Source organism: Grammomys surdaster, unplaced genomic scaffold (genome assembly GCF_004785775.1).
Source record: "Grammomys surdaster isolate TR1022 unplaced genomic scaffold, NIH_TR_1.0 126051, whole genome shotgun sequence".
NCBI lineage: Eukaryota > Metazoa > Chordata > Mammalia > Rodentia > Muridae > Grammomys > Grammomys surdaster.
Window position 1 is genome coordinate 89,449 of NW_021620862.1, and position 19,062 is coordinate 108,510.

Sequence of the window (19,062 nt, forward strand, 5' to 3'; positions counted from 1 at the left end):
ATCACTACTGCTCTGTAGTAGAGCTTGAGGTCAGGGATGGTGATTCCCCCAGATGTTCTTTTATGGTTGAGAATAGTTTTTGCTATCTTGGGTTTCTGTTAATCCAAATGAATTTGAGAATTGCTGTTTCTATCTCTGTGAAGAATTGATTTGGATTGGATGGGATTGCATTAAATCTGTAGATTGCTCTCAGCAAGATGGCCATTTTTACTATATTAATCCTGCCAATCCATGAGCATGGGAGATCTTTCCATCTTCTGAGAACTTTTTCAATTTCTTTCTTCAACTACTTGAAGTTCTTGTCATACAGTTCTGTTGCTTGCTTGGTTAGACTCACATCAAGGCATTTTATATTATTTGTGACTGTTGTGAAGGGTGTCATTTCTCTAATTTCTGTTTCGGCCAGCTTATCCTTTAAGTAGAGAAATGCTATTGATTTGTTTGAGTTAATTTTGTAACCAGACACTTTGCTGAAATTGTTTATCAGTGATAGGAGTTCTCTTGTGGAAGTTTTGGGATCACTTAAGTATTCTATCATATGATCTGCAAATAATGATATTTTGACTTCTTCCTTTCTGATTTGTATCCCTTTGATTTCCTTTGGTTGTCTAATTGTTCTAGCTAGGACTTCAAGTACTATAATGAATTGATAGGGAGAGAGTGGGCAGTGTTTTCTAGTTTCTGATTTTAGTGGGATTGCTTCAAGTTTCTCTCCATTTAGTTTGATGTTGGCTATTGGTTTGGCATATATTGCTTTTACTATGTTTAGGTATGGGCTTTGATTCCTGTTCTTTCCAAAACTTTTATCATGAAGGGATGTTGAATTTTGTCAAATGTTTTCTGAGCATCTAGTGAGATGATCATGTGGTTTTTTCTTTGAGGTTGTTTATACAGTGGATTACATTGATGGATTTCCATATATTGAACGATCCATGCATTCCTGGGATAAAGCCTACTTGATCATGGTAGATGATTGTTTTGATGTGTTCTTGGATTCAATTTGCAAGAATTTTATTGAGTACTTTTGCATCGGTATTCATAAGGCATATTGGTCTGAAGTTCTTTTTCATTGTTGGATCTTCATGTGGTTTAGGTATGAGCTTAATTGTGACTTCATAGAACGAATTATTTGGGTAGTGAATTACTTGAATTTGGGTAGTGTTCCTTCTGTTTCTCTTTTGTGGAATAGTTTATAAAGAATTGGTATTAGATCTTCTTGGAATGCTGATAGAATTCTGCACTAAAATCATCTGGTCCTGGTCTTTTTTGGTGGGGAGATTTTAATGACTGCTGCTATTTCTTTAGTGGTTATGGGACTGTTTAGATGGTTTATCTGATCCTGATTTAACTTTAGTACCTGGTATCTTTCTAGGAAAATGTCAATTTCATCCAAATTTTGCAGTTTTGTTGAGTATAGGCTTTTGTAGTAAGGTCTGATGATGTTTCGAATTTCCTCAGTTTTTGTTATTATGTCTCCCTTTTCAGTTCTGATTTTATTAATTTGGATACTCTCTCTGTGCCCACTGGTTAGTCTGGCTAAAGGTTTATCTATCTTGTTGATTTTCTCAAAGAACCAGCTCCTGGTTTGGCTGATACTTTGTATAGTTGTTTTTGTTTCTACGTGGTTGATTTCAGCTCTGAGTTTGATTATTTCCTGCAGTCTAGTCTTCTTGGGTGCATTTGCTTCTTTTTGTTCAAGAGATTTTAGGTGTTCTGTCAAGCTGCTAATGTGTGCTCTCTCCAGTGTCTTTTTGTAGGCACTTAGAGCTATGAGTTTTCCTCTTAGCACTGCTTTCATTGTGCCCCACTAGTTTTGGTATCATGTGTCCTCATTTTCATTAAATTCTAAAAAGTCTTTAATTTCTTGCCTTATTGCTTCCCTGGCCAAGTTACCACTGAGTATAACATTGTTTAGTTTCTATGTATATGTGGGCTTTCCATTGATTTTATCATTATTAAAGACCATCCTTATTCTGTGGTGATCTGATAGAATGCATGGGATTATTTCAGTTTTCTTGTATCTGCTGAGACCTGTTTTGTGACCAATTATATAGACAATTTTGTAGAGGTACCATGAGGTACTGAGAAGAAATTATACTTTTTGTTTTTGGATAAAATGTTCTATAAACATCTGCTAAATCCATTTGGTTTATAACTTCTCTTAGTTTCCTTGTGTCCCTGTTAATTTCTGTTTCCATGATCTGTCTATTAATGAGAGTGGGGTGTTGAAGTCTCTCACTATTATTGTGTGAGGTGCAATGTGTACTCTGAGCTTTAGTAAATTTTCTTTTATAAATGTGGGTGCCCTTGTATTTGGGGCATAGATGGTTACAAGTGAGATATCATCTTGATTGATTCTTCCTTTGATGAGTATGAGGTGTCCATTCTTATCTTTCTTTTTAACTTGTGCTTGAAAATCAATTCTATTTGATATTAGAATGGCTACTCCAGCTTCTTTCTTGGAATCATTTGCTTGGAAAATTGTTTTCCAGACTTTTATTCTGAGGTAGTATCTGTCTTTGTCACTGAGGTGTGTTTCCTGTATGCAGCAAAATGTTAGGTCTTGTTTACATATCCAGTTCATTAGTCTATGTCTTTTTGTTGGGAAATTTAGTCCATCGATGCTAAGAGATATTAAGGAAGAATGATTGCTCACTCCTGTTATTTTTGGTATTAGAGGTGGAGTTATGTTTGTGTGGCTATCTTCTTTTGTGTTTGTTAGAAGAAGATTACTTTCTTGCTCTTTCTAGGGTATTATTTCCCTCCTTCTGTTGGTGGTTCCCCTCTATTATCCTTTGTAGGGCTGGATTTTTGGAAAGATATTGTGTAAATTTGGTTTTGGCATGAAATATTTTTGTTTTTCCATCTATGGTAATTGAGAGTTTTGCTGTGTATAGTAGCCTGGGCTGGCATTTGTGTTCTCTTGGGGGTCTGTATGACATTTGTCCAGGATCTTATGGCTTTTATAATCTCTGGTGAGAAGACTGGTGTAATTCTGATAGGTCTGCCTTTATATGTTACTTAACCTTTTTCCCTTACTGCTTTTAATATTCTTTCTTTGTTTTGTGCATTTGGCATTTCGATTATTATGTGACAGTGCAATCTCTTTTCTGATCTAGTCTATTTGTAGTGCTGTAGGATTCTTGTATGTTTATGAGTTAGGGATTTTTTTCCTATAATTTTGTTGAGGATATTTACTGGCCCTTTAAGTTGTGAATCTTCACTTTCTTCTATACCTATTATCTTTAGGTTTGGTCTTCTCATTGCGTCCTGGATTTTCTGGATGTTTTAGGTTAGGAGTTTTTTGCATTTTGTATTTTCTTTGACAGTTGTGTCAATGTTTTCTATGGTGTTTTCTGCACCTGAGATTCCCTCTTCTATCTCTTGTATTCTGTTGGTGATGCCTGCATCCATGACTCCTGATCTCTTTCATAGGTTTTCTATCTTCAGGGTTGTCTCCCTTTGTGATTTCTTTATTGTTTCTACTTCCATTTTTATGTCCTGCATCATTTTGTTCAATTCCTTCACCTGTTTTGTTGTGTTTTCTTGCAATTCCTTAAGGGATTTTTGTGTTTCCTCTTTAAGGGCTTCTATCTGTTTACATGTGTTCTCCTGTATTTCTTTGAGGGAGTTATTTATGTCCATCTTAAAGTCTTCTATCATCATCATGAGAAGTCATTTTAAATCTAAGTCTTGCTTTTCTGGTGTGACGGGGTGTCCAGGACTTGCTATGGTGGGAGAACTAGGTTTTGATGATGCCAAGTAACCTTGGTTTCTGTTGTTTATGTACTTGTGCTTGCCTTTTGCCATCTGGTTATCTCCAGTGCTGCCTTCACTCACTGTCTCTGACTGCAGCCTGCATTTTGCCATCTGGTTATTTCTAGTGCTACTACCTTTACTCACTATCTGTGACTGCAGCTTGTCTGTCCTGTTATCTTGGCTGTGTCAGAACTCCTCCAAGCACAGCTGTCTCTGTGATCCTCTGATTCTGAGACTCTGGTTGTGATGGCTCCTTGGAGTCAGGCTGCTTCTGAGCCCCTGAAATACTGGCATGCCCAAGTTCCAGAGATCCTGTGATCCTATTATCCTATGTTTCTATGTGTTAGAGCTCCTGGGAGTCCCGCCTATTCTGGGTTTTGGGGGGTTGAATACAGAGCTGAAGCCTTAGGGCTGCTCCAGGTGGAGGCACAGACAGGAAGGTTTCTGTGCCCCTGGCCTTGAGGGAGTTCCTTCAAGACACTTCATGAGAATCAAGTTACAAGTATATACAGTGTGTTGGTGCAGTTTCCGTTGCATCCAATAATTATACTATACTATACTGTACTGTACTGCACTGTATTATACTATACTATGCTATACTATACATTAATTAATTAATGCTATTGTTATTTACATATTCCCTCATTGTCAGAGCATTGTGAGAATATATGAACTCTCCTCTCTTACAAATTTGCATAGCTTTAAAACACAATGAAGCAGAATAATTTGAAATGTCAGAAGTATGTAAATGATAGAAAGAATTTAAGTGCTAGCATTTGATTTATAATGTCCAAAACGTATCCACTGCTATGGATTGATTTTATGTTATGAGACAAAGCAGAGGATAGAGCAGTGTTATATATAAGTCTGAGGCTCCAGCACAAAAAGGAAGTTATTGTAATTATAGAAAACAACATGAAAAATGGAATTAGAAAGAATTCTTGAGTAGATGAATGCAAGTAGGTAAAATGAGAGAGTGTTAAAGGTCATATATGTTGGCTTGGAGCTCATGAAAAAAGTGTAGTAAAAAATATTTGAAGACTTTATAGGAATTTCTAGTTGAAATCCTTTAAGTTAATAAGATTACCAAGCAGTATATAAAACAAGAAATTAGAGAGGGAACTTAGAAAATGGATTCTTGAAGAAGAGTTTAAGATGATTTTTAATAATGTGAGAAAGAAACCGCAGAGTAAGAATGGGAGTCACATTTAAAAATAAATGAAACAAGGCAGATCTGCCTCTAAGAGGCATATGGAGCTGGGGGTAGGTATTGAAATAGAAGAATTGTACCTAAGGAATAGAAATGGAGTGTGTCACATGCCAGACAGAACTGGGTAATATCCACGAGTGACTGGCACAGTAGCATTAGCAGGATACTGAGGGATGAAGTACGTAGCAAAGGGTTAAGGTACATAAGAAATCAAGTGATCTGGATTTTATGGTTTCATTAGGAGTCTACCTATCTAACAAACCACAATGCCAACAGTGATGGCATGACATGGCCCACATGTCTAGGTCAAAAGAAAACTACCCATTTTTTTTTTGAAGCAGAAATCCCCTTGTTTTCTGCTGGTATGTTATATAAGCCAAATTCCTGCTCATTCTCATTACTATACCTCCCATATCAACACACGAGTGCTGGAAATACGGAGCTGTAGCACTGCACCTGGAATTTTAATGCTTGTTGGAATTGAACTCAAGTTACCCAGTTTGCATAGCAAATACTTATATCCAATAAACAGTCTCACTAGCCCCCAAGTTTACACTTGAATCTGCTTAAATCAATACATCAAATTAATATGTATAAAAATACAGTTTGATGTGGAAAACGTATAACTGAACCTTCATCTTATTACCTTATTTTTATGCCTCATATCATTAATATTGATATATAAGTCTGTTATCATAGTACAGAACAATACAATAATATGATACAAAACAACATACATAAATTGTTAATAGGAATGAGTAAAGGATATACTAAAATACCTTTAAATAGTTTTTGTACCCTTAAAATGTTAAAAAAATAAATGCTTTAACCTGAAGTTCTACTTCTTTGAGGAGTGAGATGGGAAATGCCAGATAGCAGTCATTATGCAGAATAGCAAGAAGGTAGAGAAAGCATGCACAAACACAATTGCTCCCTATGATAGCTTCAAGCCATTTAGCTGTGCATCTTGTTTATTTTCTTCTCTGCCTCTCATGAGTGAAGTGTATTCTCTTCTTCTGCAGATAGCTCTCCTGGGGACATGGAGAATGGAAGTCTTTCAGCCGTGACAGTTTATCTTCACCACCTTTCCCAGGCTCCAGGATGACAATCTACTGTACTTCTTCCCTTTGCTTTCCATTTATACTTTCATTGTTATTTAGAATATGTTGATTTTCTTTGCTATAATTCTGGACAGTAATCTTCATAATCTCATGTATAATTTTATAAGTATCTTTTCCTTTCTGGAGATATGGTATACAACAGCAACCATTCCCAAGATGCTGTCCAATGTCAGCAATGAAAAGAAGTCCATCACCATCACTGGCTGCTTCTTGCAAATGTATTTCTTTCATTTATTGGGAAATTCAGAGGATATTTTTCCTGATCACCATGGCTGTTGACAGATACATTGCCATCTGCAACCCTCTTCGTTATCAGATGATCACGACACCCAGGTTCTGTGTTCAGCTCTCTGCAGGCTCTTGCATCTTTGGTTTCCTCATCTTGCTTTCTGATTTCCACTCTGCCTTTCTGAGGACCCAACCAGATCCATCAAATCTTCTGTGACTTGGTCCATGTGCTGAACCTAGCCTGCACACAGACACTTCTATGATTGTCATTGAGGACGTGATCAACGCAGTAGCCATTATCATCACTGTTCTTATCATTGTTCTGTCTTATGTAAGAATTGTCATCGTGATCCTGAGAATTCCTTCTGCTGAGGGTAGGAGAAAAGCCTTTTCTACCTGTGCTGGTCACCTCATGGTCTTTCTGATATTCTTTGGCACTGTGTTACTCATATAATTATGTTTCAATGTTACATATCCCCTGGTTTTAGAGACAGAAATTGCACCGATGTTTACTGTACTTGCCCCCTTCTTCAATCCCACCATTTATAGTCTTAGAAACAAAGACATGACGAATGCAATTAAAAGGCTCTTCTGCCTTCACAAAGTTTTGAACACATCTCAAAGTTAAATTTCAGCTACAGGTTCTTTGTTATTGTTTAAAATATATATTTAATATATTAGAACATGATATTCCTTTATTTATACCTATCTCTTTATAACATTGAAATCTGTCAGCTGAATTTTTTTACTAATATAAAAGCAGACTAGTATTCTCTGTGTCATCATTATAAAATTTGTTCTGAATATGATTAGGAATCATAAGTGGTTCAGTAACTCTGATTTCTGTTTATAGGATGTTTCCTAAAAAACCTTGTCCACCGCTTTTGAGATTAGAATGATATAGCTTAACTAGAGGTACACTGTACTAGGAAGTATGATGCCTCCATTCTTGCAATATATCTTAGACGTAAAAATACTGTTTATAAATCATGAATTACCTGATTCGGTAATAAAGTAATATAGAATCCTATTTCCCATGATAGATGATAGATAGATAGATAGATAGATAATAGATAGATGATAGATAAATAGGTGATAGATGGATAAATGATAGATAAAGATAGGTGAGAGATTGATAGAGGATAGATGATAGATAAATACATAACAGATGATAGATAGATTGATAGATAAATAGTAGGTATATAGTTGAAAGATAGTAGATAGGTAGATAGATAGATAGATAGATAGATAGATAGATAGATAGATACATAGATACATAGATACATTTAGGTTTTGGGAAACCTCTACTACTTTTATAGTGACTATATTAACTTACTTTCCCATGGCCAGTACAATGCTAGTTTTTTTTTCCCCTAGATCTTCATCATGAATTTTAGGATCTAATTTACTTAATTGTTTTAATTTTTTATAATCACCATTTTAACTGGGATGGCATGGTACCCAACTGAAATTTTATTTGCACTTCTTGCTCATAATTGAGAATTTTCATGTACATTTATGCTACTATTATTCTTTTTGTAGCTTTCTATATATTTTCTTGTTCTTATTAGATTGTTTAGTTTTTGTTATGTTCTTTTTTATTCAAATTCCCCATGTAGTATACACATTAAGCCTTTGGCAGATATTTGGGAAGTATCTTCTCCCATTCTACAGGTTACTTCTTCACTCCACTGATAGTTCTTTAGATTTATATATCATGTGTAACACATTTTTATTACATATATATCTTAATATAACATCATTTCTAAATAATGTTACTTGTTAACCAATTGATAGCTTGTCCCTGAGGGATACCATTTCTCTTTGCATTCATTAGTTGCCTGTATTTCTTTGTGTAAAGTTGAGGTCTTGTGGGCTTCTCCTGGTCCCCACTGGCATGTCTATTACTGCCTTCATTCTGTTCATGCTTAGGCAGTCATGATGGTGAAACTCTATGGATATATCTTCTTACTTTAATAGGAGAATCAGTCTCACAACTCTCCTGATCACCTGGCTCTTGCAACTTTTCTGGCCCTCTTTCTGCAATGTTCCCTGAGCCTTAGTTGTACGAACTTGTTTTGTAGATATATCTATGGGAACCAGACCTTACAACTCCTTACTTTGTAGGACTGCAGGTTTCTGTGTGCTATAAAGAGAAATTTCCTTGATTATGGGTGAGCACTATACTTATCTGTGGGTATAAGGACATATATTTAGAATACAGTTAGTTTATGCTAGATTATGCTATTTATACTAATTTAGTAATGAAGTCATTTCTTCTCAAGGATCCATGACTTCAGTAGTCCTGAGTAATTGGCTAGATTTCCAGTAACAGGAATGATTTCTTTTTGATTGAGTAAGTCTTACGTCCAATTAAAGAGTGTTCATTTCCAAAAAGGTATGGTTGTCACCCTTAGAGTTATTGTAGTTATTAGACATCATTCAAGGCTAGGACTTTGGTTGCTTTTCTCCTTTGCAAGCTTGCATGATGCCTTCTTCTACCATGAACACTAGTCTTCAAGGAGGAGGCATTCAGTAAATCCCAGTTTAGGGGCTTCTAGACCTTATGTCTGAAGTGTATGTGCCTTCAGCCGTAAGGACTCACTCTAGGGAAACAAAGAACAGTATCATTGCTCTGTAATGTTTTGGGAGTCTCTTGGACTAGTCTGAGCAATAACTCAAATGACAGTTTCTTATACCTGGTGTTGAGGCTTTGATAGGTGGTCTTTGGCTCTTGGTGAGATCCTGTAAGCCCAAATGAGAAAATTTCATTTAAACTATAATTGTATATTAATATACAAACTTCTGTGTATTCTAGATGTTTTTTAAGGGAGATAGTTTATAGTGAGTTTGCTTGTGACTTTTTGTATATATCCTTTCTTTTATTTTGCCCCTCTTTTCCTCCCATATTTACTTTCCTCTAACATCTCTACTTAGAGCTTCCTTTCTTCCCATTTTCCTCACCAGATTATGTGTATCCTGTTATTCTGTTTGCTATTGCATCCAGTCATTTCTTAATCTGGAATTCTTAAATTGTGGTCATTGACAAGAAATTATGAAAGGATTGGCAGGCATAATGGAGTATAATCAATGATAAAGCTCTTGATTAGTATCTTCACGACCATGGATTCAATTCTCAAAACCAAAACAAAAATATAAATTAGTGAAAGGCAATAGGGTTCTAAGCAACTAAAAAGATTTAAATACAAGAAACAAATTTAACCAAGAAAGTAAAAGCTTCCGTTCAAAAAGTGTACAAAATATTATTGATGCCTTCCTGTAGCTGCCTGGCAGAGCCTCAGTGGGAGAGGATGTGGTTAGTCCTGCTGTGTCTTGATGTACCAGAGCAGGGTGGTACAAAAGGAGGGCTTCCCCTGCTCTGAGAGACAGGAAAGGATCATGGGGGAAGGACTTGTGAGGGTGAGACTGGGAGGAGATATGAGAGGGGAGCTGCAATCAGATTGTAAAGTGAATAATAAATAAATAAATAAATAAATAAATAAATAAATAAATAGATAGATAGGACAAAAGAAAAGTTAAGAGGACATACACAAACATAGGGAAAAATCTTATATTCATGTGTTAGAAAAAAAGATCTATAATTAAAACTCTCGTAACACACAGAAGCCTCCTCCATGCTGTGCATATTCACAGTGACAAACAGTGTTGAATATGCTGCTGGGACAAAGTAAGCTTCAACAACTTTTCTCAACTGTTATCCCTAGAAATTATAATAGCAACCTGGCACACCACAAATGTCCACTGATTTAACAGTGGAATGACTGTTATGAGTAACCAGCTACTGCTTGATTTGATTTAAGGACATAAAATAGAATCCATGCGTAGTACTGTAAACCTAGTTTTTTAAAAAAAGAAAAACATGACTGAAAAAGTATTTGTTCACTCAGAGTAAATTCACTACTTTTAATCTAAATTGGCTTAGTGCCAAATTGCTTTACAAGTATTTATATTTATGCCCATAGACAAATGCTCTTCAAACCCTTAATGAGAGAAACAGTGTGTATTTGTATAGACTGTTGGTAACACAGATATTCCTGGCATCTGATGGTGGTGAGAATGAGAGACAACTGAACTTTCATCCCTATACACGACATTTGTACTGCCCTCTCTAAGTCTCAGGAAATCATCATAGGAAAAAAAAAAGTAAGATCAAAGAGATAAGTAAAAGAACTATGCAGTGCTATCCTGTGGGTAAAGCTTAGACAGTGCTCTCATGATCTCTCAGGATCTGTGGCTACTTTCAATGGACCTACACAAGACTAGACATATCCACAATCAAATATAGATTGGAAAGAGTTTCCTAAATCTTGAAATATCCTTGCTGAACTGCTGCCAACTGGATTCTGAGGGAGGGGTCATCATTGTCCTCAGTTGTATATCCACTGAGGAGCCCAGCAGACTTTAGTGGGTAGTTTCAAACATGTGATCACACAGATGGTCTCAAAACAAACAAACAAACAAGTAAACTAATGTCCACAAGCCATTAATATGATAAAGAGATTTGTAGGGAGAAGTAGGGGTAAAGTGTTTGGGGAAAATAAGAAAAGAATTAGGAGTTACATACAGATCAGAAGGATCTATATACATGTATAAAATTAACACAGAACAAATTTCACAAAAACTATAAAAATGGTCATTCATCGCACAAATAAAGTTAAACTTTTAAAATTCATATGGAACCACAAAATAAGCCTGAACAAAACAATTCCTAAGTGAAATGATAAATGCATGATAGAGTTCATGACAAACTTCAGAACTGCAGTGAACTGAGTAGGATGGAGTTGGCTTAAAAAGAATACAAGGACTAAATGAGAAACAACAGAGGATCAAAATATAGATCTATACCTCTGTAGTCAAATGATTCTCAACAGAACTGCCAAACATACGCAGTCAAGGAAGTAGATCCTCTTCAATAAATGAGACTGGAAAACTGGGTATCCACATATTGAAGATTAAATTCTGGTCCCTATTTTACCTCATACAAAAGTCAAACAAAATGACTCAAATCAAAATCTTTGCTGTGATGAAAAAAACAAAAGAAAACAAAACAACAACAAAACAAAAACAAACAGACCACCCAACCAGAACATACGTGAGTAGAAAGAAGGCTCAGCTCAGCAGTTAAGAGCACTAGCTGCCCCTTTAGAAGCTGGAAGTTCAGGTCTCAGTACCTACATGCAAGCTCACAAATGTCTGTAATTGCAGTCACAGGAAATTCAAGACCCTCCATGGGCCTTAGACATGCACACATGGTATACAGACAGATATACAGGCCAACAGCCAAATTATTTCCACAATCATGTTAATGTTTACTACTAATTTTTCATTAATTGTGATTTTGTTTTGTCTATTTGTTCCTTAATTTTGAAGGTAGTAGGTATACTGAAAAACAAATATGTCCTATTACTTTGTTTCTAGTGCTACATATTTATGTCTGTCTCAAGTATGAAATGAATCCTCTTCTCCTACGATAGAGTGATACTATTTTATTATAAAATAATCCTATTTTCCATTTTTATCTCAGGGTCGTCTACATGATTTTTAATTCTTCTCTGTCTTCTAATTAATTTATATTTCACTCATCTCAACACACACACACAAACACACACACACACACACGCACACGCACACGCACACGCACACACACACACACCGTTAATGGAATTTGCTTCTGAATGGCAAAATAGTCATTATATTAGAACAAATAATGTTTTATGATAATTATTCTTCCCACGGAGAAAAATCAATTCCATTCTGATGATAATTTAATGCAGCTATCATTTGTTGGTACTGCCTTCTCTTGAGAAATAGTGGAGTGGGGAATATAAAAGTAAAAGAAGAAAATGAGTAGGAAGACACAATATAGATTAGGGGAAACAGAGATCAATCATTGACACATTTTCTGGTGAAAAATAAGAAATGGGAAGTGTTAGCAGATCAATAGGACAAATTTAGACAAACTTTGTGCAGTCTTTGAGGAAATAAAAAGTGACTTTTTAATTTTCATCTTTGAAATATGCATGGATTTCTAATGAGTAAATATTTTAATAGCAATTTTACTCTATTCTACACATTAATTTATTCATCACCCTTGCGTCAGAAAATCACCTTCAATATGGCCCTCCTTCCTCTTTGTTTCTACAACACAGAATAATGACAGCATCCTTACATGGCTGTTTTGGCACAGCAGTTCCTGGTATCCTATGTAGTTGGAGATTGGCTTTTTCAATCATAACATTGATAAAGGGTGTGACAATGTTCAGCAGGATCTGTAAGACTCCTGCTCAACACTGACTTTCCCTGACTCAAGGATCTAATTAACAGAAAGCACAGAGCATGTTTATCTCTCCAGTGACCCAGGAGGGAAGTGTTTTCTCTGTATTATTGAGGGAATAAAACCTCAGTGGAACTCATTTTCCCTTCGGTATGTTCCCAAGGATGCTTATAAGAACGTTTTAGAGGTGCTGAAAGAACAGGTACAGAGACACCTAGGACAGAGTAAAAAGCCTGACTATTAGACACAGGTGAGTTTGGCATTCCTGAGATCAAAGGTGAGTGTTTATTTCATTTACTTGTCACAAGCCACTCAGTAACTGATTGCTGATGGTTCAAACTGTGAAATTTTTGGGAAGTGTGGAATTTGAAACTTCTTTTGGCCATATAGAAATTGTATATTTTGAGCTCTAGGCTCTGTAGTATAACATATGAAACAGTAGTCAGTTATTCATCCTGTGCTCAGCTTCATGGGTGTAAGTGATGACGCTTTCCCTTCCCATCTGTCTGTTTTTCAGAGTTCTTCTGTTTTAATTCTGCTTTTACATTCAATTCAATTTTTCCCCACTGGAAAAGAAACTATTTCTGAGTGCCTAACATCTATCAAGGGTAAACTATACACTAAAAAAACAAACAAATAAAAAAACAAAAACAAACAAACATACAAAACAACCCCCCCTGCAGCTATAGTGTCAGGATTCTGGTGAGACCATCTAGAGAATGCTTGTGAAACGAAAAACTAAGGAGTATACATGTGGTTGCATGTGCATGTGTGTGTATGCATGCTTGCAAGTGTGTGTGTGTGTGTGTGTGTGTGTGTGTGTGTGTGTTTAAATATGTGGAGGAGATGACAGTAGTAACAGTCTATAGCCATTTCATGAGAGATAACAGCTGAATTGAGACTGGAGGACAGATCGGAGTTAGGTAAAAAAAAAAAAAAGAGGAAAGGGGGCATCCTAGGGAGAAAGCTAAAAGTCACAGTTCTGCAGAGTATATCATGGTGAGCTTTGAATCTGCCTCTGTGAAATATGAGAACATGAATATTGAGAATGTTATAGAGATGTGTAACAAGCTTAAGATTTGAGACAATGAGAAATGATGGGAGAGTATTTTCTTCAGCTGGAAGTGTGTATTGACCAGATTTTAAGGTCTTCAGTGTTCATGCAGACATACAAAATAAGGAATGAATATGACTGTCAACACATAAAAGTATAAAATAGTGATTTAAATAATGAATAATCTTTAAAAGGTTGCTATAGGAAGATGGAAAACACAGGAATGATGGTTTATTGGAAATCAATAACAAAAAGTTTCTAAGAGTACTATGTGTCTGTGCCTGGTTCAAAAGTATAATCATAATATAACTACTGTAGTTTCCACTGGTTTGATATCAGTATGACAGGGATACATAAGGCAGAATGCTTTCCGAATGACAAAAAAAATGGAAAAAACTACCTATTAAATGATTGAAGAAGTAATACAATCTAAAGGAGATACAGTTAGCATTATTCTCTCACAAGCCAGTTTATAAAGAAAATAAATATCGTAAACATCAATAATGAGTTCTTTTATAAATTAACTCATTTGATTAAAACTTCAAAACACAAATACTTTTCATGCACAGTGGAAGACATAAGACTCAGAGAGATCATGCAATTTCCCACTCTTTCGTTAATAGTGGACAGAATGAAAATTCAGGCTCAGTATGTTTAACATGAATCCACTCTATTAACCATTATAATATGCTCACCCAAAAGCCAAAGTAGATATACAGGCAACTTATTCTGTTTTGAATATTAGAAATTGCAAATAACAAATCCAATTTAAAGGGATATATTTGTAAAGTAACATATAATAATTCACATATATGTGTTTACATGCTTGCATGTATATGCAAAAATTAGGTATGTGTATGCATGCACATGCAAGTGAAAACGAGATCAACCTCAGCGATTGTCATCCAACATTTCCCACCTTATTTTTTTCAGACAGGTACTCTTACTGAAACTGACTGTCACCCATGTGGCTATCTGGCTGGCTGTCAAGCTTCTGGGGTCCTCTTGCCTCCATGTCCCAGCACTGGGGTTATAAGTGTGGGTCCCAACACCCAGCATTTCCACATAGATACCGTGGACCTAAATTCAGGTCCTCAGCCATCTGTCCTTATATCCCCAATATTTGCCTGAGTTTTACTGCTTTGAATATCTTCCATGTGAGTTGAGTGTGATGTTTCCCTCATTCACAGGTCACTTAGATGGCGATATGGAGAATGGAAACCTATCTACCGTGACTGTGTTTGTCTTCACTGGGTTCCCCCAGCTTAAAAATGGTGCCATCCTGTACTTTTGTCCTCTACTTTTTATTTACATCTTTATTGTGACAGGAAACCTGATGATCTTTTTTGCTGTAAGGTTGGATACTCGTCTTCATAATCCCATGTACAATTTCATTAGTATCTTCTCGTTTCTTGAGATGTGGTATACAACAGCTACCATTCCTAAGATGCTTTCAAATCTTATCAGTGAACAAAAGACTATTTCTTTCATTGGTTGCCTCTTACAGATGTACTTCTTCCATTCACTTGGAAATACTGAAGGGACCCTTCTGACTGTCATGGCTATTGACAGGTATGTTGCCATCTGTAATCCACTCCGCTACCCTAACATCATGACATCCCGGCTATGTACTCAGCTCACTACTGGTTCTTGCATATTTGGTTTCCTCATCCTTTTACCTGAGATTGTGTGGATTTCTACTCTACCTTTTTGTGGCCCCAATCAAATCACTCAGATATTCTGTGATTTTACTCCTTTGTTGAAGTTAGCCTGTACTGATGCCTCAGTGATCTTGGTTCAAGATGTGATACATGCTCTCGCTATTCTCATCACAAGTTTGATTATTTCTCTTTCTTACATAAGAATTATTGTTGTTATCCTGAGCATCTCCTCAACAGAAGGTCGCAAAAAAGCTTTTTCCACTTGTGCTGCCCACATTGCTGTCTTCCTGTTGTTTTTTGGGAGTGTGGCCCTTATGTATCTTCGATTCTCTTCCACCTATACACCATTCTGGGACAACGCCATTGCTCTTACATTTTCTGTGTTTGCCCCCCTTTTCAATCCTATTATATACAGTCTGAGAAATAAGGACATGAAAGATGCAATTAAAAAACTCTTTTGTTCCCAAAGGGTGTCCAGTGAATCAGGTAGGTAATTTATACTGCTGCCTTTTAACGCTAAATAAGATCCTTTTCCAGAATACCAATCCTAAGGATGACTATAATTTCAAAGAATATGCAGTTGATCAACCACTTTCTCCAATGAGCTGTGGATAGATATATAAATAGTCTGCTGAAAATTCTCCAAGATTATAAATTTAAAAAGTTTTGTCTTAACTTCGTCAACCACTGAGTGTAAGTATATACTTATTTCAGAATAGTTAAGTGAACAGCTATGAAGAACATTTATGAGTATTACTTTTCTGACTCAGATTCTTGGCCACTGTAACCTTCACTAAGATCTTCACAATAACAGCACTTTTACTGGTTCATGTTGCAATGACTCTCTCTGCTGTTGAGTGATTAATAATCCAAAGCCTTATAACAAGCTCTGGAGAAAGAGAAAACCTTCCTTGCATCCAAGCTATAGGTATTCACTTTCATCTTTGTCTCCTTTCTAGTTAGTGTTCTAATTGTTTAAGACACATGTATCCATGTGCTGTAACTGTAAAATTTCATCAGCAGGACATCATAGCGTCTATTTGGTATTGTGTCAAACACTATTAAAGGAAATTGATTTTTACAGAAAGTCAATATGAGTACATTGAGATGATATAAATACATATATTTCATTCATTTCTGCAAAATATTTTCTATGTTTTTACTTTTGACTGAGGTGCAGAATATATGATTTTGTAGTAGCATATTTAATATTAAATATATGTCACTCCATAGACCATATTTGTAAAATTTGAAATTTTATACTAAGGTTTATGTATGCACCTAATGTTTACTATAGCTTAATTGTAAGATATTACGGTGATGTGCTATAAACTATAACTTAAAATTTTATATATATTTCTCTGTATTATTGTCCTTATAAATGCAGTTAAGTTATATTCTTGCACAAAATTCCTTTTCTAAAATGTTGTCTCTAGATAAATGTCAAGAAGTTAATATATTACATAAAAATTTGCATATGTTTACCATAACTGATAAAACACTGGCTACATAAAGTTGCACAACTAACCCATGAATGCAAGACTGTAAATATGATTTGTGGCATAATATCTGCTCTACAGTTTCAAGCTGACCTCTGTATTTTGTAGCGCCTACTGACTTGATCATTTGCAAGATGAAGTTGTAGTGTAATTTAAAGAGGATTCTGATATGTTAAATTCCACATTCCTCTAAAAAGCATAATGTGAGTTACACATTCCTATGACAAGTATAAATGTATAACCTTGCAACAAATGGACTCTCAGTGGGTTGTAGGCAACTTCCTGTCTCATAAGTCTAAGTTGATAATTTTCTTACTTGGCTATTGAGGAGTTAATGAACAGTTCTAGGACATATTGTTTCGTAGTTAGGCTTGCCCATGGTAGCTGCCTTTTCTATGTCCTATATCCTACTTACGTTATTCTTTATCTTTAGTTTCCCCTTCTTCTCCCTCCTCCTAATATTTCTATTGTAATGTCCTCTAAACGTTATCATGTATAAGAAAACATTTCATCAAGGGGAAAAAGTGGTTTCAGTTCTGTGAGTGGACAGCTGGATCCTCTTTCAAGCCTTTAAAATTGGATGGAAATGGCCTATGGGATATTGAGAAGAAGCTGACACAGATAAAACACAGTGGGTTGTGAACTAGAAAGCTTGGGGAGAAGGAGAATTGAAGAAAGACAGAGCAAACAATCAAGAGTGAGGAACAGGAAATCACAAGTGGTGAAGAACCTCAGGTCTATGTGGTAAGGTGATAGCATCCTGAAGATAGAGTCTGGGGCAGGTCAGAGTGGGGTTTAGTAGAGGGTGATAGTGAAGACTAGGGTAATGACCACTTGCGTTTAATTAAGGATGATGAAGTGTGTCTGAGAAAGGAGAGAATGACAGAGACAGTGCCAATGCTGAAGAGGCACTGCAGTACATAGTGGCTTTAGAAATTTCAGTGTTTCTTTACCTAGACACTTGTCCAAAATGAGAACTATACCAGATCTTCCCTATTAGCTTCTGTACATTCTCACTATTCATCCACATGTCTTTCCTCTGTTTATTAATTCATATGGCTCTAGACCTGGTTTTACTCTAGTATTCCTTGATGTTTAATTTTTATTTGGTTATTTATATATTAATATTTGTAATTGTATTTATAATTAATATTTATCTGTTTATTGGTTTGTTAACTTTTATTCTGCAATTTGTTCATTTTAGTTTTGACTTTTTGGGTTTTATTTTGATGCATCTTTATGACAATAATATATGCTTTTTTAGTTAACTGTCTCCAAAGTAATCTATTACTATGCAGGAAATAGATGTTTCCATTTATACATAATTTTAGTAGTGGCTTCCCTGCATGCAAAGGAAATCTCGTTTAGTTGTAGCACACAAGAGCAACTTTTAGTTAGAGCAATGTATGCGATCCCAATGAGTACCCTGAGATTCAACACAATGTAGCAATATAATTTTGTGAATGGGACATGGCTTATGAAATGCATCCTTTAGAAGAGTGCTGTCATAATGTTTATATTTGTTTACTATAGAGAATATTGTATATTTTATGAGGAGCCTGATTATTTGAACCTTTTTTTTTTTCAAAATAAAAAATTTCTTACTAAAGTAGTAATCTGGAGAGGAAAAAGTGTGTATACATTTCATTGATCTTACAATGTTTGAAAAGCTAAAAAATAGTAAACCATGGTATATTATAATTTATAAATGATAAATATCATAATTTATGAATTTTTCAGTAAATTTAACATGCAACTAATATATTTTCAACATTTGTCATTACATATGAATGGGATGCCACCAATATTTAAGTATATAATTATTCCTCATAAGAGACAATGTTATATTCTTTAAATTTTATTTTAATTTTTACCTATTCATTTTACATCCTGCTCACTGCCTCCTCCCAGTCATCTTCTCCCATAATCCTTCCCCCATCCCCCATTTAACGTCCCCCATCTACCATCCACTATCCTCTTCTTCTCTGAGCAGGTGCCTCCCCAGTTATCCCCCTATCCTGGCACTTCAAGTCTGTGAAAAGTTAGGCTCTGCCTCTCCCACTGAGGACTGACAAGGCAGTCCAGCTAGAGGAACATATCCCACCCACAGGCATGGGATGACCCCAGCTCCAGTTGTTTCGGACCAACATGAAGACCAAGACACACATCTGTTACATATGTTCAGGGAAGCCTAGGTCCAGTCCATGTAATGTTCTTTGAATTGTTAGTTCATAT

At 35.7% G+C, this 19,062-nt stretch overlaps 1 protein-coding gene and 1 pseudogene across 1 annotated transcript; both read left to right on the forward strand.

The window, feature by feature from the left end:
• Nucleotides 1–6,008: 6,008 nt before the first annotated feature.
• Nucleotides 6,009–6,946, forward strand: LOC114610688 (annotated as a pseudogene).
• Nucleotides 6,947–14,847: 7,901 nt separating this feature from the next.
• On the forward strand, nucleotides 14,848–15,881 carry LOC114610665 (olfactory receptor 6K3-like). Its single transcript, XM_028755276.1, has one exon. It carries the CDS (start codon nucleotides 14,875–14,877, stop codon nucleotides 15,820–15,822), a length of 948 nt encoding a protein of 315 aa, XP_028611109.1. The 5' UTR covers nucleotides 14,848–14,874; the 3' UTR covers nucleotides 15,823–15,881.
• Nucleotides 15,882–19,062: the final 3,181 nt, after the last annotated feature.